Source organism: Natrix helvetica, assembly GCF_964273705.1.
Source record: "Natrix helvetica genome assembly, chromosome: 16".
Taxonomy (NCBI): domain Eukaryota; kingdom Metazoa; phylum Chordata; class Lepidosauria; order Squamata; family Natricidae; genus Natrix; species Natrix helvetica.
In genome coordinates, this window is record NC_138563.1 from 2386234 (window position 1) to 2404101 (window position 17868).

General features: G+C 49.8%; 1 protein-coding gene across 1 annotated transcript in view; it reads left to right on the forward strand.

Annotated features, from left to right (window-relative positions):
* Positions 1 to 437: 437 nt before the first annotated feature.
* The window catches only part of NPR1 (natriuretic peptide receptor 1), a 25046-nt gene continuing 7615 nt past the window's right edge, over positions 438 to 17868 (forward strand). The window contains exons 1-11 of the mRNA XM_081968444.1: positions 438 to 1332; positions 6572 to 6771; positions 8590 to 8703; positions 9286 to 9421; positions 10479 to 10570; positions 11205 to 11340; positions 11630 to 11714; positions 12765 to 12885; positions 13269 to 13343; positions 13497 to 13574; positions 15917 to 16021. Of these exons, the coding sequence (XP_081824570.1) occupies positions 648 to 1332; positions 6572 to 6771; positions 8590 to 8703; positions 9286 to 9421; positions 10479 to 10570; positions 11205 to 11340; positions 11630 to 11714; positions 12765 to 12885; positions 13269 to 13343; positions 13497 to 13574; positions 15917 to 16021 (1827 nt within the window). The 5' untranslated portion in view covers positions 438 to 647. The remainder of the gene's footprint in view (positions 1333 to 6571; positions 6772 to 8589; positions 8704 to 9285; positions 9422 to 10478; positions 10571 to 11204; positions 11341 to 11629; positions 11715 to 12764; positions 12886 to 13268; positions 13344 to 13496; positions 13575 to 15916; positions 16022 to 17868) is intronic.

A 17868-nucleotide genomic window follows, 5' to 3' on the forward strand; every position in this document is an offset into this window, starting at 1 on the left:
GGCAGGAAGATGTTATCTGGGGATAAGCCTTGCCTGTCGAATTACTCCCCCCCCCTTTTTTTTTCCCCTGCCAGGGTGGGGAGGAGGAGGAGGAGGAGGAGGAGGAGGAGGGACTGCCTGGGCAGGAAGGAGTTAAGCTGCCTGCCTGGTGCTTGCAAAGCCCTTTGCTCCGTCAAGCAGGGGAGGAAAAGAAAAAAAAAGAGCCCAGCAATCTCTAGGTTTCACTCATTCCTGCCCCGTCTGCGCTACGGGAAGGAAGGAGAGGTGGGCGCTGTACGACTTGCTGAGCTGGGGAGCCCAAGGGACGCCAGGCGTGCCCGCCAAGGAGCTGGGCAGCTGGAGAAAGCAAACCCTGCCTGTGCCAGGAAGGCAGATCCAAAGGGGGAGTGAGTACAGGGGGGGTGGGAGGCTGCTGTACCCCCAAGGCAGGGGAGTGGGCAAGTTTGGGCAGCGAGCGAGCTCTGGAACTGGTGCCACGCCGGCTGCATGCCAGCGCTCGGCTGAGGGTGCCTGGGAAGGAATTCAGGGAGGGGGAGAGGAATTAAGAGTCGGGGTCTTTCTCTGCACCCTTTGGCTACTTTGGAGCAAGGAGGGGGGGGTCTCTAGAGTCAGAGGAAGGTGGGGTACTTTCGGCACCCCGGTGTCCCATGGAGGTGGCAATGCTGGCGTGGGCACTGCTGTCCATCCTGTCTCGGCGGGACGGGGCGGACGGCGCCAACCTCACCCTGGCCATCGTCCTGCCGCGCCATAACACCACCTATCCGTGGGCCTGGCCGCGGGTCGGCCCGGCCATCGAGCTGGCCATCCAGAAGCTCAACGCCCAGGCGGACCTCCTGCCAGGCTACACGGTGCAGCTGGTCTTTGCCAGCAGCGAGGCGAGTGAAGGTGTCTGCTCCGACTTCATGGCCCCGTTGGCCGCCGTGGACCTTAAGATGGCCTACGACCCCCAGGCCTTTGTGGGTCCCGGCTGCGTCTACACCACGGCGCCCGTGGCCCGCTACACCAGGCACTGGGGCCTGCCGCTGGTGACGGCGGCGGCCGAGGCCGTGGGCTTCAGCCTGAAAGCGGACGAGTTTGCCTTGGTGACCCGCACGGGGGCCAGCCACAACAAGCTGGGCGAGTTCGGGGTCAGCCTGAGCCGGCATTTCAACTGGAGCAGCCGGGCGATGTTGCTGTACTGGGACAACAATACGGGCGAGCGGCCGTGTTTCTTCGCCGTCGAGGGTCTCTTTGTCCAGCTGCCTTCCGTGAACAACATGACGATGGAAGTCGTGCCTTTCATGTCGACCAACTATACCGACCTGATCCGGGACATCAAGCAGAAAGCTCGGAGTAAGTTCTCCGCCAAGTTGGGCATCCTCCCCTGGGAAGGAGGAGGAGGAGGAGGAAGAATAGGGACCCTTCTCTTTGAGTGCTTTTAGGGAAAGCACTCGGCGCGTTCTCAGAGGCCCTCTTCAAGGCTCGAGAGAAGGCACTCTTGATTCTGTGGAAGTTCAGCCTGGTTGGGGGGGGGATGTCAAAGCGCCTGTCTCCGGCGTCTTTCGTGGGCCCCACGTCGAGCCTGTTTTTCCAAGCTTGGGGTGGGTTCAAAGAGCGCCTCTGGGCATGGGCAGAAAGCTTCTCTTCGCCGCGGAGTCGATGGAGAGAAAGTCGCTTCCCGTCACAAGCCGTCGGCTTCTCGGAGCGACGGCTGCGCTGTGCAGATCATCACGGCCGTGGCGAAACGGTCGTGAGGCGGTCAGGCGGGATTCGCTTAACAACCTCCTCGCTTAGCCGTGGGAATGATGAAGTGTGACTCGCTTAAATGATCTCCTTGCTCAGCACCGGAAATTCTGTGCGACCCTCTTAACAACCTCCTCGCTTAGCAAGGCAAATTCTGTGTGACTCACTGAATGACCTCCTCGCTTAGCAATGCAAATTCTGTGTGACTCACTTAACGACCTCCTCGCTCAGCAATGCAAATTCTGTGTGACTCACTTAACGACCTCCTCGCTCAGCAATGCAAATTCTGCGCGACTCACTTAACCACCTCCTTGCTCAGCACCGCAAATTCTGCGCGACTCTCTTAGCAACCGCCTTGCCTCGCAATGAAAATATCTGGTCCCCGTTGTGGTCGTAAGCCGAGGACTAGCCATATGAGGGAGGATTGCGCTATAAAACCATGCGGGCCGGCTAAAGTTTCACGCACCCCCTTCCCTGCTCCAACGTCCTCCCTTTCGCCTGGGGTGAGTTTTGTTGTCCTCTGCAAAGTTGTTGTTTTAGGATCTGGCCTCTATTTTCAGGAATGTTTCCCCCAGGCAGCTCCAAGCCCCCCTCCTCAAAAGCCCGTAAATCTAAGAATTCATATCCAGAGCGCCGCCGTTACGCTGAATTTTTACTTGTTTTTTTCTTTTCCTTGCACAATATATATGTATATATCTATTTTGCAATTCCGATATCCTCCCTCGCAGCCCGAACAGCTGGCCGGTTGATCCTCCTGGCGGGGGAATTTAGGAAATAAATATAAATCAATTTATTAGGCTGGCCAGCCCTTGACAGAATTGGAACCCGAGGCACATATACGGGCCTCTCTCCATCTGCATGGGTCGATCCGAAGACTCCGCGGAGACATCTGTGGGGCATCCTCCCAGCTGAGAGCTTGCAAAAGAAATCTATTTCTCTCTTCTTCTTCTTTTTTTTTGGGGGGGGGGGGGAGAAAAACTGACTTAAAAAAAAACCAGATTGGATTTTGCAGCTGGATCTGGACTCTGTGTCTGTCCGTCCGTCCGTCTGTGTGTTGTAAACCTGTCGGTTTGGACTTTTGCACCGGTTACCTGAGCCGAGGGCAGCTTGCTTGCAAAGGAGGCTCCCGAATGGAAGGCTTCCTTGCACCATTGCACAATTGTGTGTGTGTGTGTGTGTGAATTGTGTTTGTGTGCGTTCCTGCATAGCCAAAGGTCTCCTCCCGTTCTCCAACCCCTGCCCTTCGCCGTCCGGCTGTTTCCTGCTCATTTTAAAAGCTGCCCGATAACGGATGGTTTGCTAGCGGGCTCTTAGGAAGGGAGGGGTCCTTTGAGGTCATCTGTCCCATCCCTGTTCTATTCAAGGCGAGAAGCCTTCTCACCTCGGTTTCCTGACCGAGTTATTACGCAGCCTCCTTTTCCTGCTTTCCAAGGATGGCTAACAACATAATAATATAACTATAATAATAACCTAACTCCAACAAAATGAAGTTTAATATGGAGAATAAAGCAAGGATTTTACACCTGGGTGGGAAAAACCAAAGGTGCAAGGACAGATCAGGTGAATCCTGGCTCCAAAGTAGTAACTTTTGAGAGGGACCTTGGAGTCAGAAGTAGGTGGCAGCAGCCCCAAAAGCTAATACAATTCTTGGTTGCACAAACAGAGGCGTAGAAATCAAAATTATGTGAAGTATTAGCACCCCTGTGTAAAAGTCAGGCCACACCTGGAATAACCGCATCCAGTGTTGGTTACAACAAAGAGGTTGAGATTTGGGGAAATTGGGACGCAGGGAAGATCAGGGAGGGGAGGGGCAAACAGCTTTGAAGAAGGCTTAAGATTTCTCCCCAAATATGGAGGTTTTTGGGGAGTGGGCCAGGAATGGTGCAAAAATATCTATATATCATCTGTACCTACAGTACCCATCCATCCATCCATCATTGGTCTATCATATCTCTCTCTTTCTTCTCTATGTATTCATCATCTATCGTCCATCTATCTATCTATCTATCTATCTATCTATCTATCTATCTATCTATCTATCTATCTTCTCTCTCTCATCTGTTTGTCTGTCGATCTACCTATCTATCTTCTCTCTCTCTCTCTCATCTCTCTCTCTCTGTGTCTTTCTCATCTATCTCTCATCTATCTATCCATCCATCTATCCATCTATCATCTGTCTCTCTCTCTCTTTCATCTATCTGTCTGTCTGTCTATCTATCTCCATCCATCTATCCATCCATCCATCCATCATCTCTCTCTCTCTCTGTCTCTCTCTCTCATCTGTGTCTGTCTGTCTTTCTATCTATCTATCTATCTATCTATCTATCTATCTATCCATCCATCCATCCATCCATCCATCCATCCATCCATCCATCCACTTACCTACCTACCTATCCATCCATCCATCTATCCATCCATCTATCATCTGTCTCTCTTTGTCTTTCTCTCTTGTCTGTCTGTCTATCCATCCATCCATCCATCCATCCATTCATCCATCTACTTACCTACCTATCCATCCATCCATCTATCCACCCATCTATCATCTGTCTCTGTCTGTCTGTCTGTCTGTCTGTCTGTCTGTCTGTCTGTCTGTCTGTATCTATCTATCTATCTATCTATCTATCTATCTATCTATCTATCTATCTATCCGCTCTCTCTCTAATCTGTCCATCTGTCTTTCTCTCTCATCTATCTACCTATCTTCTCCCTCCATCTCTCTCTCTCTCTCTCTCTCCCTCCCTCCCTCCCTCCCTCCCTCCCTCTCTCTCTCTCTCTCTCTCTCTCATTCTCTCAAAAGACCATAGCGTGCCAAGGCTTTGAATGGGCAGCCCTGCTTGGAGCTAGCCGAGCCCCCAACCCAGCTTCGCAGAAGGACCGAGAATTGCTTTCCCCCCTCTCTTGCAAGTCAGCAAAACAGGAAAAAGCTGCCTCGGGCAGGGGGCTGCTGGTGTATGCTTGGATCCCACCCGGGGGACAGAGCGCGTCCCTTGACCTTGCTTGCCGGTGGCGGGAAGGACGCTCGGCAGGAAAATAACAGGATGTTTCTCGGCCCGAGGCCCAGCGAGGGACGGCAACGGGGGAACCCGAGCGAAAGTCCAGCCCTCCTTTGCCAGGTGTGCAACGGGTATAAAGAGGTGCCTGGCACCTTTTCGCCTCTCTTTGGGAATGGTGGCAATGCCAGCAGGGGTTGGGAGCAGTCCCAGGCTTGCGAGGACGCATCAAACTAACCAATGATGGTTAGTTGGGCGTCAACTCCAGATGTTTTTGGGTGTTCGTGGTTGCTTTCCCTGCTGTTTCGGCTACAGATGTTGCAGCGAGGTTCTGGATTCGGGACAGGGAGTGGAGATCCTTATTCCTAGGGGATCTTCTTGTGGCAGGGAGTTCCAGAGGAAAATTGGACATGGTCCAAAGAAGCCTTGAGCCCCCAGTTCCTTCTTGGGCTCCGTTTCATGAAACTCCAGTTAGCTTCGGAGGGGTCGAACAGGTTCCCACTCCCCAATCGTGGGGTTTTTTTTTTTTGGTAAGATTAAAAAGATACTCTACTTTTCCCGCTGGAGCAAACCAGGATTAAGCCGTGGACAAACCCTGAATGGTGGCTTCTTTCTTCCCAAGTCCCCAGGGTGAAAGCTACCCCCCTGGGGAAAGGCGAGGGTCTCCTTTGGCAGGGAAAAAAAGTGAATTTAATTTTATTTTGGGGTGGGGTTCGTTTGCTTTTTGACTCGCAGCGGTAACTTTGCTCTTGGGAGCAAAACGGAGCCCGTCCGATTGTCCTTTTTGGCACCGTTTTTTTCCTCCCCCGCCCCAGCGGAATTTTTTCTCCTTGCCGCCCAGGGTTTTGCGAAGCGGGGGGTCAGGCTCTGCCCGGGTGAGGAGGGCAGGTTGCTAGGTTTTTATCGTGCCTGGCAGCTCGGCCAGCCGGCCCTCCAGACGGGGGAGGCATTGGCTGCTGCTTCCCTTGCAAAGAGGTATTTGTCAAAGCTGACAAGGCCAGGGAGAATGAGAAAAGATAAAAGAGAAAGGAGAAAGAGGAAAAGAGGAAAGAGAAAGGAGGAAAGAGGAAAGGGGGAAAGGGGAAAGAGAAAAGAAGAGAAAGGAGAAAGGAGGAAAGAGAAAGGAGACAAGAGATGGGAATGAAAAAGAGAAAAGAAGGGAAGGGAAGGCGAAAGGAAAGGAAAGAGAAGGAGAAAGGGGAAAGGAGGAAAGAGGAAAGAGAAAGGAGGAAAGAGGAAAGGGGGAAAGAGAAGAGAGAAAGGAGGAAAGGGAAAAGAAAAAGGAGGAAAGAGAAAGGAGACAAGAGATGGGAATGAAAAAGAGAAAAGAAGGGAAGGGAAGGGAAAAGGAAAGGGAAAAGAAGGGGAAAGGAGGAAGGAGAAAAGAGGAAAGGGAAAAGAGAAAAGAGGAAGGAGAAAAGAGAAAGGAGATAAGAGAAGGGAATGAGAAACGAGGAAAGAATGGAAGGAAAGGAGAAAAGAGAAAGGAGGAAAGGAGAAAAGAAAAAGGAGAAAAAAGAAAAAAGAGAAGCGAATGAAACAGAGGAAAGAAGGGAAGGGAAATATATAGTATATATATATTGTTGCAAAGACAATCTCAACCTTACACGGGAAAAGACCCGAATACAACAAAACCAGCATACCTACACCCGTGAAAATCTACGAAAACAAATAATATATATATATATATACTCCCCAACGCTTGAACCACGTACCGGGAGGGCCGGGGACGATGGGCTTTGTTGCCTGACCTCTGAAACCAATGGGATGGGAAAGCACCAAGGCGTTTAAAGACACACACAGAGCCCCCCCCCTCCCCTTGGGCCGATGGGTGAGCGGTTGTTCTGCTTCCTCCTCAGTTGTGTACGTCTGCTGCGCGCCCGACATCTTCCGCGCACTGATGCTCCAGGCCCACCGTGAAGGGCTGACCGCTGGCGAGTACGCCTTCTTCTACATCGATCTCTTCGGCAACAGCCTGCGGAGCTCCCGGTTTCCCGACCGGACCCTTCCTTGGCGACGCGGCGATGGGAACGACGGCGCTGCCCGCGAGGCTTACCAGGTGAGGGAGGGCCAGCCGAGCTTCCTTGGCCCCTCCGGGATCAGAGCCTCCTGTCCGAAGGCGCTGGGAGAAGATGGGCTGCGGAGTTGCCAGGCGCAATGTTGATGCCAGGGGTTTGGAGTTTTGAACTTGGGCCTTAGAGTCAAAGGGTGTTTGCTAAACCAGATGAGGGCATCGTTTCGGCTGCTTTCGCCGTCCGTGGTCCAGGTAGTCCTCGACTTATGACCGCAAATGGAGCCCTGAATGTTTGGTTGTTAAGTGAATCTGGCTTCCCTACTGGTTTTGTTTGTTTGAAAGTCAATAGGTTCTCTTCCTTCCTTCCTTCCTTCCTTCCTTCCTTCCTTCCTTCCTTCCTTCCTTCCTTCCTTCTTCTTTCTTCTCTCATCACTGAAAGTTTTCAAGAAGAGACTGGATAGCTACTTGTCTGAAATGGTCTAAGTTCTCCTTGACCAGGGGGCTGGACTAGAAGACCTCCAAGGTCCCCTTCCAAAGCTATTATTGTATTATTCTACTATCCTTCCTTCCTCCCTTCCCTCTCCTCCTCCCTCACTCTCACTTCTTCCTCTCTTCCTCCCTCCTTCCATCCCTCTCTTTCCTTTCCCTTCCTTCCCTCCCTCCCTTTCTTTCCTCCTTCCTTCCTTCTTCCCTTCCTCCTGTCACTTTTGCTCCTTCCTTCCTTCCACTTTCTCTTTTCTCCTTCCTTCCTTCCTTCCTTCCTTCTCACTGAAAGTTTTCAAGAAGAGACTTGACAGCTCCTTGTCTGAAATACTGTAAGTTCCCCTGCTTGAACTGGGGGTGGGGGCTGGACTAGAAGACCTCCAAGGCCCCCCTTCCTGCTCAATTCTATTCTAAAGATTCTGGATCCCCCCCCCCCGCCTCCATACACAAAACCCCTGCAAGAAAACTTTGGTGCCATTGAGCCAGGGGTCTTGAATTCAGATTCTTGCTTTGGAGAGGAGCCTCCCATCCCCACCCCTGGCCGGGGACGAGGGGTTGTGGAGTAACCGGAAGGGGTTTGCCTACCGCCAGCCCGGCCTGCGTTCCACTCCTCTGGCCTTGTTTGAAAGAAAGGAAGGAAGTGAGATAAATTGCCTGGACGTCGAAGGCGGCAAAGTTTGCCGCTATTAATAAACTCCCCCGTTAAGCTAAAAGTTGCTCTTTTAAACTTAAAAAGTCATTTTTGGGGTGGGAGGGCGAGGCAGTTTGAGAAGCCAAAAAAAGAGTTTAAAAAATTACCAAGCTGTTTCGGGAAAAAAGGCTGGTGGTTTTCCCCGTTCCTTCGTTCTGTAGAACCTCCAGCCTCAGGGGCAGTGTATCAGGCTGTGTTGCGAGCGATTAAACAAAGGCCCAGGAAAAAAAACCCCAAAGGAAACGAGACCAGTTGGCGATCCCACCAGGGGCAAAAACCTTAAATTCGGACATCTCGAAATGATCATCCTGTGTTTTGCCTCTCGGTCGCTAAACGAACGGGTTATAAGTCGAGGACTACCCACTGCGAGGGGGCGCGGGGTTGGATTGGATGATCTCTTAATTCCCCTGCGTTTCACGATTCCACGGGGGATCTCGTCCGCAAAACGGCTCCGTAGAGCCTCCCTGGGTGGGGGAAGTCTACCTGAACGGTTATAAGTCGAGGGGTGGGCGTTTCGGAACTCCCTCTGGCTCGGCTCGTTGGGAAGGGAGGATGGGAGTTGTAGTCCGTCTCCGGAAGTGTCTTGAAACGGGACGATGGGCTCCAGTTAAGGATGCTAGATAAATTCCCTCCAATATTGGGGTGAAGTCATTTCGTCCCGCCTCCTTTTTGACACCCCCCCCCCACAGGCAGTCATGCTTATCACTTACGCCGAACCCCAAAATCCGGAATACCGCCAATTTCTCCGGCACATCAAGCGAACCTCCCAGGAGCAGTTCAACTTCACCGTGGAAGACGGATTGGTAAGGAGGAGGCGACGCAAAACGTGGAATAATACACTTGGAAGAGGGCCCCAGAGGTCCTCTAGTCCAGCCCCCTGGTGTAAAAGCAGGGGGGGGGGAGAAGCACATTTTAAAAATATTTGGGGCTGAAAAGTGGCAATCCTTGAACTCGCAACCCAGCACCCAGGGCTCAGTTTCCAGCCTGGTCCCTCACCTGGTTTGGAATCTCCAGGTGGATTAACCACCATCGGTGGAAGAAACAATGCTGGCTTGTTCCCCTGGGCTCGGCCACGCATCCCAGGGGGAAAGGACGCCACCCAGCGATCCCTCTCTTTCGAGAGGAAGGCGACGAGGGAAGTGGGTTGTGACTTCCTCGCACAAACTTCAAATGGTTGACCGGCGCAAACCGTGGATTGCCATCGCGAAGCTCCTTTTGCGCCTTTGCGAGTGGATTTGGGGGGGGGGACTGGGGTCTTGGAATCGAATCCCTCGCGCGCCCGACTCCTTGTCCCCCCTGCCCCTCAACCTGGCTCTCGATGCAGCGGGTCTGACCCCCCCTCCTTTTCCCAGCTTTACCCACCTGGAAATCTCTAAATTTTCCAGGAAAATTTCATCGCGGGGGCTTTTCACGACGGGGTAATGCTCTACGCCCAGGCGGTAAACGAGACGTTGGCGCAGGGCGGCTCTCTCGCCAATGGCACAGCCGTCACACTTCAGATGCGTAACCGGACGATCTACGGTCAGTATCTCTGGGTATTTTTTTAAAGGGGGGTGGGAGGGGTTTTGCTGAGGAGGGGGGCATTTTGGGGGGGGGGCGGTAGAGACCCTTCAGAGGGGTCTGTTCTGAGCGAGGCTTCCCGAGAGCCTGAAGCCAACTCCTTGTCCCGACAAAATTGTATTAATTGACTGTGAATTCTGCTCGCTCCCATCCAGCAAAGTCTTTCAAGGGAGGATTTATGGTCACAGACCTTCTCTGGCTTGGAGAGCGGCCAGGCTGATCTCTGCAAAACTTGGCCAGGAGTCTCCGAGAGTCACGAACCAATTAAGCGAACGAATGGTCTCCTGCAAACTCCACTCCCCAGTCGCTCCTCTTTTATTCCCTCTGGGAGGGGCCCTTCATTGTCCCCCTGTGGCCTTCCTCCCAAGTCGACCCCTGTTCTTTAGCTCTTCCCTTCGTCTGGCGACTCTGGGAACAGGCTCCAGCTGTTTTTCTGCCCCAGATGTCTGACTCCGAAGGCAGCTGATAACTGGCATACGGCCCTGGCCCCCTCTCTGCCTCCGACACAGAGCCCTCCTCCGAGCCTTCCCCAGACTCCAGGACTGGCCCAGGTTCCTCCCCAACCCTCCTCACTGTCCGAATCTGCTGCCAGCTCCGTTGGTCGCTGGCGGGTCACAACAGGGTCTCCATCCTTAAGACAGGTGGGGGAAAACACTTTGGGGGACACCAATCCTCTGTCTGAGTCTATAATTACGGGTCGAGATATCTCTGTGATTTGGAGGTACCTAATGAGAGGCAGGAATCAGAATCTGTCAGAAGGGACCTCAGGAGGTCATCCAGCCTGACCCTCCGCTTTATGGGGCGACCCCCCTAGAGCAGCGATTCTCGTTTGGGCCTCTCGATAGTTCTTAAATCTTATCGGCATTTTACCTCATAAAGTTAAAAGTGGTTTCAAGGGTTTGAACTTTAAACATAACGTTGAAAAGGTTTATTTGAGGTCGAAGGCCCTCAAATTTCTGACATTGGAAGGCTTGCGGTTGTTTTATTATTATTATTTTTAAATTCTTCTGCTTTGCAGGAATCACGGGGCCCATGCGGATCGATCAAAATGGGGACCGGGAAATGGATCACTCCCTGTGGGATCTGGATCCGGCCAGGGGAGAGTTTGAGGTTAGTCGAATGGCGGGGGGGGGGGGAAATGGGCTTGGAGTTCCAGAGACCCGCCGGTGATTTTGGAGCAACGCAAAGAAATTTCTAGGCTATTCTAGAAGAATCTTTCAAGGAGACTGACCGATCCACCGCTGCAGGATGCTAAGTTAGCCTGCCTCTGTACATGGAGGCTTTGCTTGGCTGTTGCAAGAATCGCCTCTCCGACTGGATCCTTTGTCCCCAAGAAAGGTCTTGATCCCTTTCAAATTGTCCTGGTGGGAGTGAGTTCCAAAGATGAACTCTCTGTTTGGTTAAGGCAGTGTTTCTAAACCTTGGCACCTTTAAGAAAAATAGACTCCGACTCCCAGAATCCCCCAGCCAGGGTGCTTTAAGATAAATGGACTCCGACTCCCAGAATCCCCCAGTCAAATGACTGTCTGGGGAATTCTGGGAGTTAAAATCCACCCCTCTTAAAATCGCCAAGGCTGAGAAACACTGAATTAAGGTTACCCAGTCAATAATAATAATAATAATAATAATAATAATAATAATAATAATAATAATAATAATAATAATAATAATAATAATAATAATAATAATAAATTAATTAATTCCTCTTTTCCCTCCTGTTTTTTTTCTCTCTCTCTGTCTGCAGATCGTGGCCAATTACAACGGGACCACCAAAAAGATCGAAACGATCCCTGGAAAAAAGATCCATTGGCCAGGCAACGCCATCCCGAGGGACGTGCCCTTTTGCGGTTTTGAGAATAGCAACCCGCTTTGCCAGAAAGGTGCAGCTGGGGAAAGAAACTGTAGTGAAATGGGTTGGAGTCGCTAGCCTGCGGAACTCCCTTCCACTTGAACTGTGGGCTGATCTCTCATGGGGCCGGGGGACCAAGATATATCAAATATAGAGATATCCAGGTGGATTTAAACCACCTCGGCTGAAGATTGGAAGATTTAGGGTTTGCTTTCCGTGGGTTTAAATTCTGATCACGGAACGCCACCAAATTTCCTTGCGGTTTCATCAGAATTCCCTTCCTCTGTTTTTAATTTTAGTTTTTTCCTTCTCTCTTCTAGCCTCTTTTTCCTTGCTGGAGATCTTGTCGCTTGTGATGACGCTGCTTCTCTTCGGCATCATCGTCACCGCCTTCTTTGCCTACCGGTGAGTTTGCAGGGTGGATCCCACCCAGCTCAAAATTCGATTTTTATGCTTCAGGTCTGGGATCCACTTGATTTTCAGGCAGGATTTTCATGACCGTTCCCCCAATGTTTGTTTATGCAAAGCTAATTCTGAGCGATGCATTTAAAACGAAGTCAATTCTGAGCGATGCAGATTAAAGTAAAGTCAATTCCAAGTGATGCATTTAAAACGAAGCCAATTCTGATCAATGCCATTTAAAGCAAAGCCAATTCTGATCAATGCCATTTAAAGCAAAGCCAATTCTGAGCAATGCACTTAAAATGAAGCCAATTCCAAGCGAAACATTTAAAACGAAGCCTATTCTGATCAATGCCGTTTAAAGCAAAGCCAATTCTGAGCGATGCATTTAAAATGAAGCCAATTCCAAGCGAAACATTTAAAACGAAGCCTATTCTGATCAATGCCGTTTAAAGCAAAGCCAATTCTGAGCGATGCATTTAAAATGAAGCCAATTCCCAAGTGAAACATTTAAAACAAAGCCAATTCTGATCAATGCAGTTTAAAGCAAGGTCAATTCCAAGTGAAGCATTTAAAACGAAGCCAATTCTGATCAATGCAGTTTAAAGCAAGGTCAGTTCCAAGTGAAGCATTTAAAACGAAGCCAATTCTGATCAATGCAGTTTAAAGCAAAGCCAATTCTGAGCGATGCATTTAAAATGAAGCCAATTCCTGAGTGAAGCATTGAAAACAAAGCCAATTCTGATCGATGCCGTTTAAAGCAAGGTCAATTCCAAGTGAAGCATTTAAAACGAAGCCGATTCTGAGCAATTGCAGTTTAAATTAAAATCGGTTCCGAGTGATGCATTTAAAACGAAGCCAATTCCGAGCGGCTAATTAACCGGAAGATTTTATGAGGCGGGATGGGGGGGGAAATGGCGAGGCTCTGTGGCTTTTCACCGCCTGAACTGGTGCGGCGGGATTCCCCCGTTTGCAAAACAAAAGAAGGGAGGGACATTGAGGGATGTGCCAACCATACCTTCTGCCTCGCTGTGTTTCCTCGCGGCGGGACAGGAAAATGAAGTTGGAAAAGGAGCTGGCTTCCGAATTTTGGCGCGTCAGCTGGGAGGACGTGCAGTCCAGCAACCTGGAGAAAAACCTTCGCAGCATGGGCAGCAAAGTCACACTTTCGCTGGTGCGTAGCCTGAATTTGTCGGTCTCCAGATAGGACCGCCTCTTCTTTGCGGATTTCAGGGCGCGAATTGTGGGTTTTTGACTCCATGCCGGGCCCCCTGCCTGGCTGGGTAGTTTTTTTTTTCACACACGTGTCCCTTGGTGCAGTGAATGCGCCACCCCTTCGAGGTAGGCCGTCGCATCGGTGGCAAAAGGGGTTTGGTTGGTGGCCGAAGTCCCACAGATCAAAATCCCCCCCAAATCCAGAGGCTGAAATCTCTTCCCAAAAGCTCAGAAAGAAGCAAAAGCTGGATTATTTGTGGGGTTTTTTTGGGGGGTGGGGGTGTTTCTCCTGCAAAATGGGGTTTGTCCTCACCGCTTCTCCCCCCCCCACTTTTTCTTTAGAGAGGTTCAAATTACGGATCTTTGCTGACCACTGAAGGACAATTCCAGGTTTATGCCAAGACGGCTTATTACAAAGTAAGCTTTCCTCTCGGATCGTTGTGGTTGGAAATGGGGAAGGCCCTGGGTGGGAGGAGGGCTGCTCCTATATGGGGGGGAGGGTCTTTGGGGTGGGGTCTCTTCTTTCCCCCCAACACTGGGTCACCCTCCTCTCTTCTCCCCCCCCCCCAGGGGAACCTTGTTGCCGTGAAGCACATGAATCCGAAGCGCATCGACCTGACACGAGATGTTTTGTTTGAGCTGAAACACGTAATTATATATTTTATTCTTCCTTCTGTCTCTCTCGCTTTCTCGATCTACCTGCAATATCTATCTATCTATCTATCTATCTATCTATCTATCTATCTATCTATCATCTATCTATCTATCATCTATCTATCATCTATCTATCATCTATCTATCTATCTATCTATCTATCTATCTATCTATCTATCTATCTATCTATCATCTATTTATCTATCTATCATCTATCTATCTATTTATCTATCTACTATCTATCTATCTATCTATCTATCTATCTATCTATCTATCTATCATCTATTTATCTATCTATCATCTATCTATCTATTTATCTATCTACTATCTATCATCTATCTATCTATCTATTCTATCTATCCTCTATCTATCTATCTATCTATCTATCTATCTATCTATCTATCTATCTATCTATCTAATCTATCTCTATTTATCTATGTATCTATGTATGTATTTAGGTCTGTCTGTCTATCTATCTATCTATCTATCTATCTATCTATCTATCATCTATCTGTTCCTTCCTTTCTTCATCTCTCTCTTTCCCTCTCTCTTTCTCAAATTATCTTTCTGTCCTATCTGTTCCTTCCTACCTTATCTCTTTCTGTCTATTTATCTTTCTATCATCTACACTTTCCTTCCTTCCTTCCTTCCTTCCTTCCTTCCTTCCTTCCTTCCTTCCTTCCTTCCTTCCTTCCTTCCTTCCTGTCTCTATTGCTATATCTCCTGTACCTCTCTCTCTCTCTCTATCCCTTCCTTCTTTCCTTCTTCTCTATCTCCCCCTTCCTTCTTCTCCCTTCCCTTCCCTTTCCTTTTTCTTTTCTTCTTTTTCTTTCTTCTTTCTACTTTTCCTCCCTCCTTCCCTACCTTCTTTCTTCCCTTCTTCCTTTTCCCCTCTCCCTTTTCCTCTCTTCCTCTCCTCCTTTCCCTCCCCATGGATCATAAAGGAGGCAGCTGGGCAGCCTCAACCAGATCCTTAGCAGGAAGGAAAGAGCCGGCGGGAGGGGGAAGGGGGGGGCCTGGCACCCGGACCCCCCTCCCCCCTTGCAGCAGGGCGCCTGACTCATTAGCGAGGAAGCAAGAGGCCGAAAGCCATCTGCTCCCCCCTTAATGAGCCGTGGGGAGTCTTCGAATTGCTCAGCCGTCCGCCCGCAAGGAAGGAGATAAGCCAGGATGAGACCTGTGCAGACACAATGGCTGGGGATTAGCAGCCAGGCGGAAGGGGAAGCGGAGTCTTGCCCCAGCTGGCTTGAGATGACCCGGGGCCCACGGATGACGTGAGGAAGGAGGTGTCCGGCCCTTCGGCCCGGCATCGGGTGGCGAAGGTGCCTGGGGGGTGCACGCCAGTTCCCACAACCCAGTTGCGAAAATACCTATGGAGCCAACATTGATGTTTTCATGCCATGAACAAGCCAGCATGCCAGAGTTTAAGCTAAACACCAAGGGAGGGGCTGAATTTCCACCAGGAGGTGTGCAGAGCGGGTTTGAAAACCAGGTTTCCTCCGGGCAAAACTGATTTTGAAAAGTAGGTTTCCTCCGGGCAAAACTTGGTTTGAAAACTAGGTTTCCTTCGGCTAAAACTGGGTTTGAAAACTAGGTTTCCTCCGGTAAAAACTGGGTTTGAAAACTAGGTTTCCTTCGGCTAAAACTGGGTTTGAAAACTAGGTTTCCTTCGGCTAAAACTGGGTTTGAAAACTAGGTTTCCTTCGGCTAAAACTGGGTTTGAAAACCAGGTTTCCTCCGGGCAAAACTGATTTTGAAAAGTAGGTTTCCTCCGGGCAAAACTTGGTTTGAAAACTAGGTTTCCTTCGGCTAAAACTGGGTTTGAAAACTAGGTTTCCTCCGGTAAAAACTGGGTTTGAAAACTAGGTTTCCTTCGGCTAAAACTGGGTTTGAAAACTAGGTTTCCTTCGGCTAAAACTGGGTTTGAAAACCAGGTTTCCTCCGGGCAAAACTGATTTTGAAAAGTAGGTTTCCTCCGGGCAAAACTTGGTTTGAAAACTAGGTTTCCTTCGGCTAAAACTGGGTTTGAAAACCAGGTTTCCTCCGGGCAAAACTGATTTTGAAAAGTAGGTTTCCTCCGGGCAAAACTGAGTTTGAAAACCAGGTTTCCTCTGGGCAAAACTGGGTTTGAAAACTAGAAGAAGGAAAAATGTGAATGCATACTTAAAATGGTATGTCAGTTAGTCTAAGTTTGCTACCGGACTCGCAATGTCCCAGAGAGGGATTTGCAAACATGGCCAGGTGTGTCTCTATATATGTGTTTGTGTGTGTTTATGTATGTGTCTATACTACCAAGACCAAAGGACTTCCCCTTCTCCCCTCCTCTTCCTCGCCAGATGAGGGACGTCCAGAACAAGCACTTGACCCGTTTCATCGGAGCCTGCATTGACCCCCCGAATATCTGCATCCTGACGGAGTATTGCACCCGGGGCAGCCTGCAGGTACCCAGGGGAGGGGGGGGGAGGCGAAAAAAGGGGGAGCAGGAAAAGAGGAAGGGTGAAGGAGAAGAGGAGAAAGGCGGGGAACGGAGGGAGGAGCGACGTACGTGTTGGAGAAGGGCCCAAGGCCAAACTTCTGGCATTCCTTCCTCTTCCTCCTTTCCCCTGTCCGCCCTTTTCAAAAAAAAAAAAAAGATGATTTTAATTCCAGGAAGAGGTAGCCGAAGGGTCAGGAGGAATTCATAAAAGCCCTGGACTCTTGCAATATTTTTTTTACTTTTTGGAAGGGCGGTTTATCTCTGGGCTGGAAAGAATAACAAGAGTCACGGAGTTGGGAGGGATACCTGGGAGGTCTTCTAGTCTGACCCCCATGCTCAGAATACAGAATAACAGAATTAGAAGGGACTTTGGAGGTCTTCTAGTCTGACCCCTGCTCAGAATATAGGATAATGGAGTTGGAAGGGACTTTGGAGGTCTTCTAGTCTGAAACTCATGCTCAGAATATAGAATAACGGAGTCGGAAGGGACTTTGGAGGCCTTCTAGTCTGACCCCTGCTCAGAATACAGAATAACAGAATTGGAAGGGACTTTAGAGGTCTTCTAGTCTGATCCTTGCTCAGAATATAGGATAATGCAGTTGGAAGGGACCTTGGAGGTCTTCTAGTCTGACCCCATGCTCAGAATATAGAATAACAGAGCCGGAAGGAACTTTGGAGGTCTTCTAGTCTGACCCCATGCTCAGAATATAGAATAACAGAGCCGGAAGGGACCTTGGAGGTCTTCTAGTCTGACCCCATGCTCAGAATATAGAATAACAGTCGGAAGGGAACTTGGAGGTCTTCTAGTCTGACCCCCTGCCCAAGAAGAAAGACCCTTTTAGATCCATGGCTGTCCAGTCCAACGACGGAGCATTTTACGTTGCTTCTCCCCCCCCCCCACTGCCCTGCCCCCCCCATTTTATCTCTGATTTTCGTCTCTGGATTGAGGAGTGAGAAGAGGGGCCGTGCCATCTCCAGTCCGGCTGGGCACGGGGCCAAGGCGAGGGCGGACGGAGGGTTGGGCAGGGGAGAATTTTTAATTAAAAAAGGACCCGGGAAAGCTAAAGACAAAAAAACAAATTCTCCCCCGCTTGGACAGAGAGAGAGAGAGAGAGAGAGAGAGAGAGAGACAGAGACAGAGACAGAGACAGAGAGAGACAGAGACGCCAATTCCAGGGAGGTGATTGATGGCCAATGTGGGACGCTCGCATTTGCGTGTCAAAAGAACAGCCGACTTCCACATGCCGAGCTTTTTATCTGGCCGCTGCAGATAAAACGGTGCAAAAGGCAGGCAGGGAAGAAGAAACAACAACGACAACAGCAACAAAAAATGGAGGAACAACAAAGAGGAGGCTCAGAGAAAAAGGGACTATTGGATTTTAGGTTTGGGGTTTTTTTTCCCCCCAGGCCCAAATGCAGAAGCTGGAAGGAGCATAATAACTCCCCCAACAAGGCTATTTGGGAACCCAATTCGGAAGAGGCAGTTTGGGTGAAACTCTTTACCGGAGTTGCTTGCGTGTGTGTGTGTATTCATACACGCCTCCCACACACACATACACACCTTTAGCGTTTTGCATTGCTATTCCCCCCGTTTATCTCCAATTGTAGCGTGTGCAGGAGATCAACTGGAAAAAAAGAAATGTAAAGTGCTGTATCTATATATCTGAATATGTGTCTCTGTCTATCTCTCTATCTATCATCGTCTATCTATCATCTATCTCTATCTCTCTATCTTTAGCTCTCTCTTTTCTATCTGTATCTCTCTCTCTCCCCTCATCTATCTATCTATCTATCTCTTCATCTATCTGTACC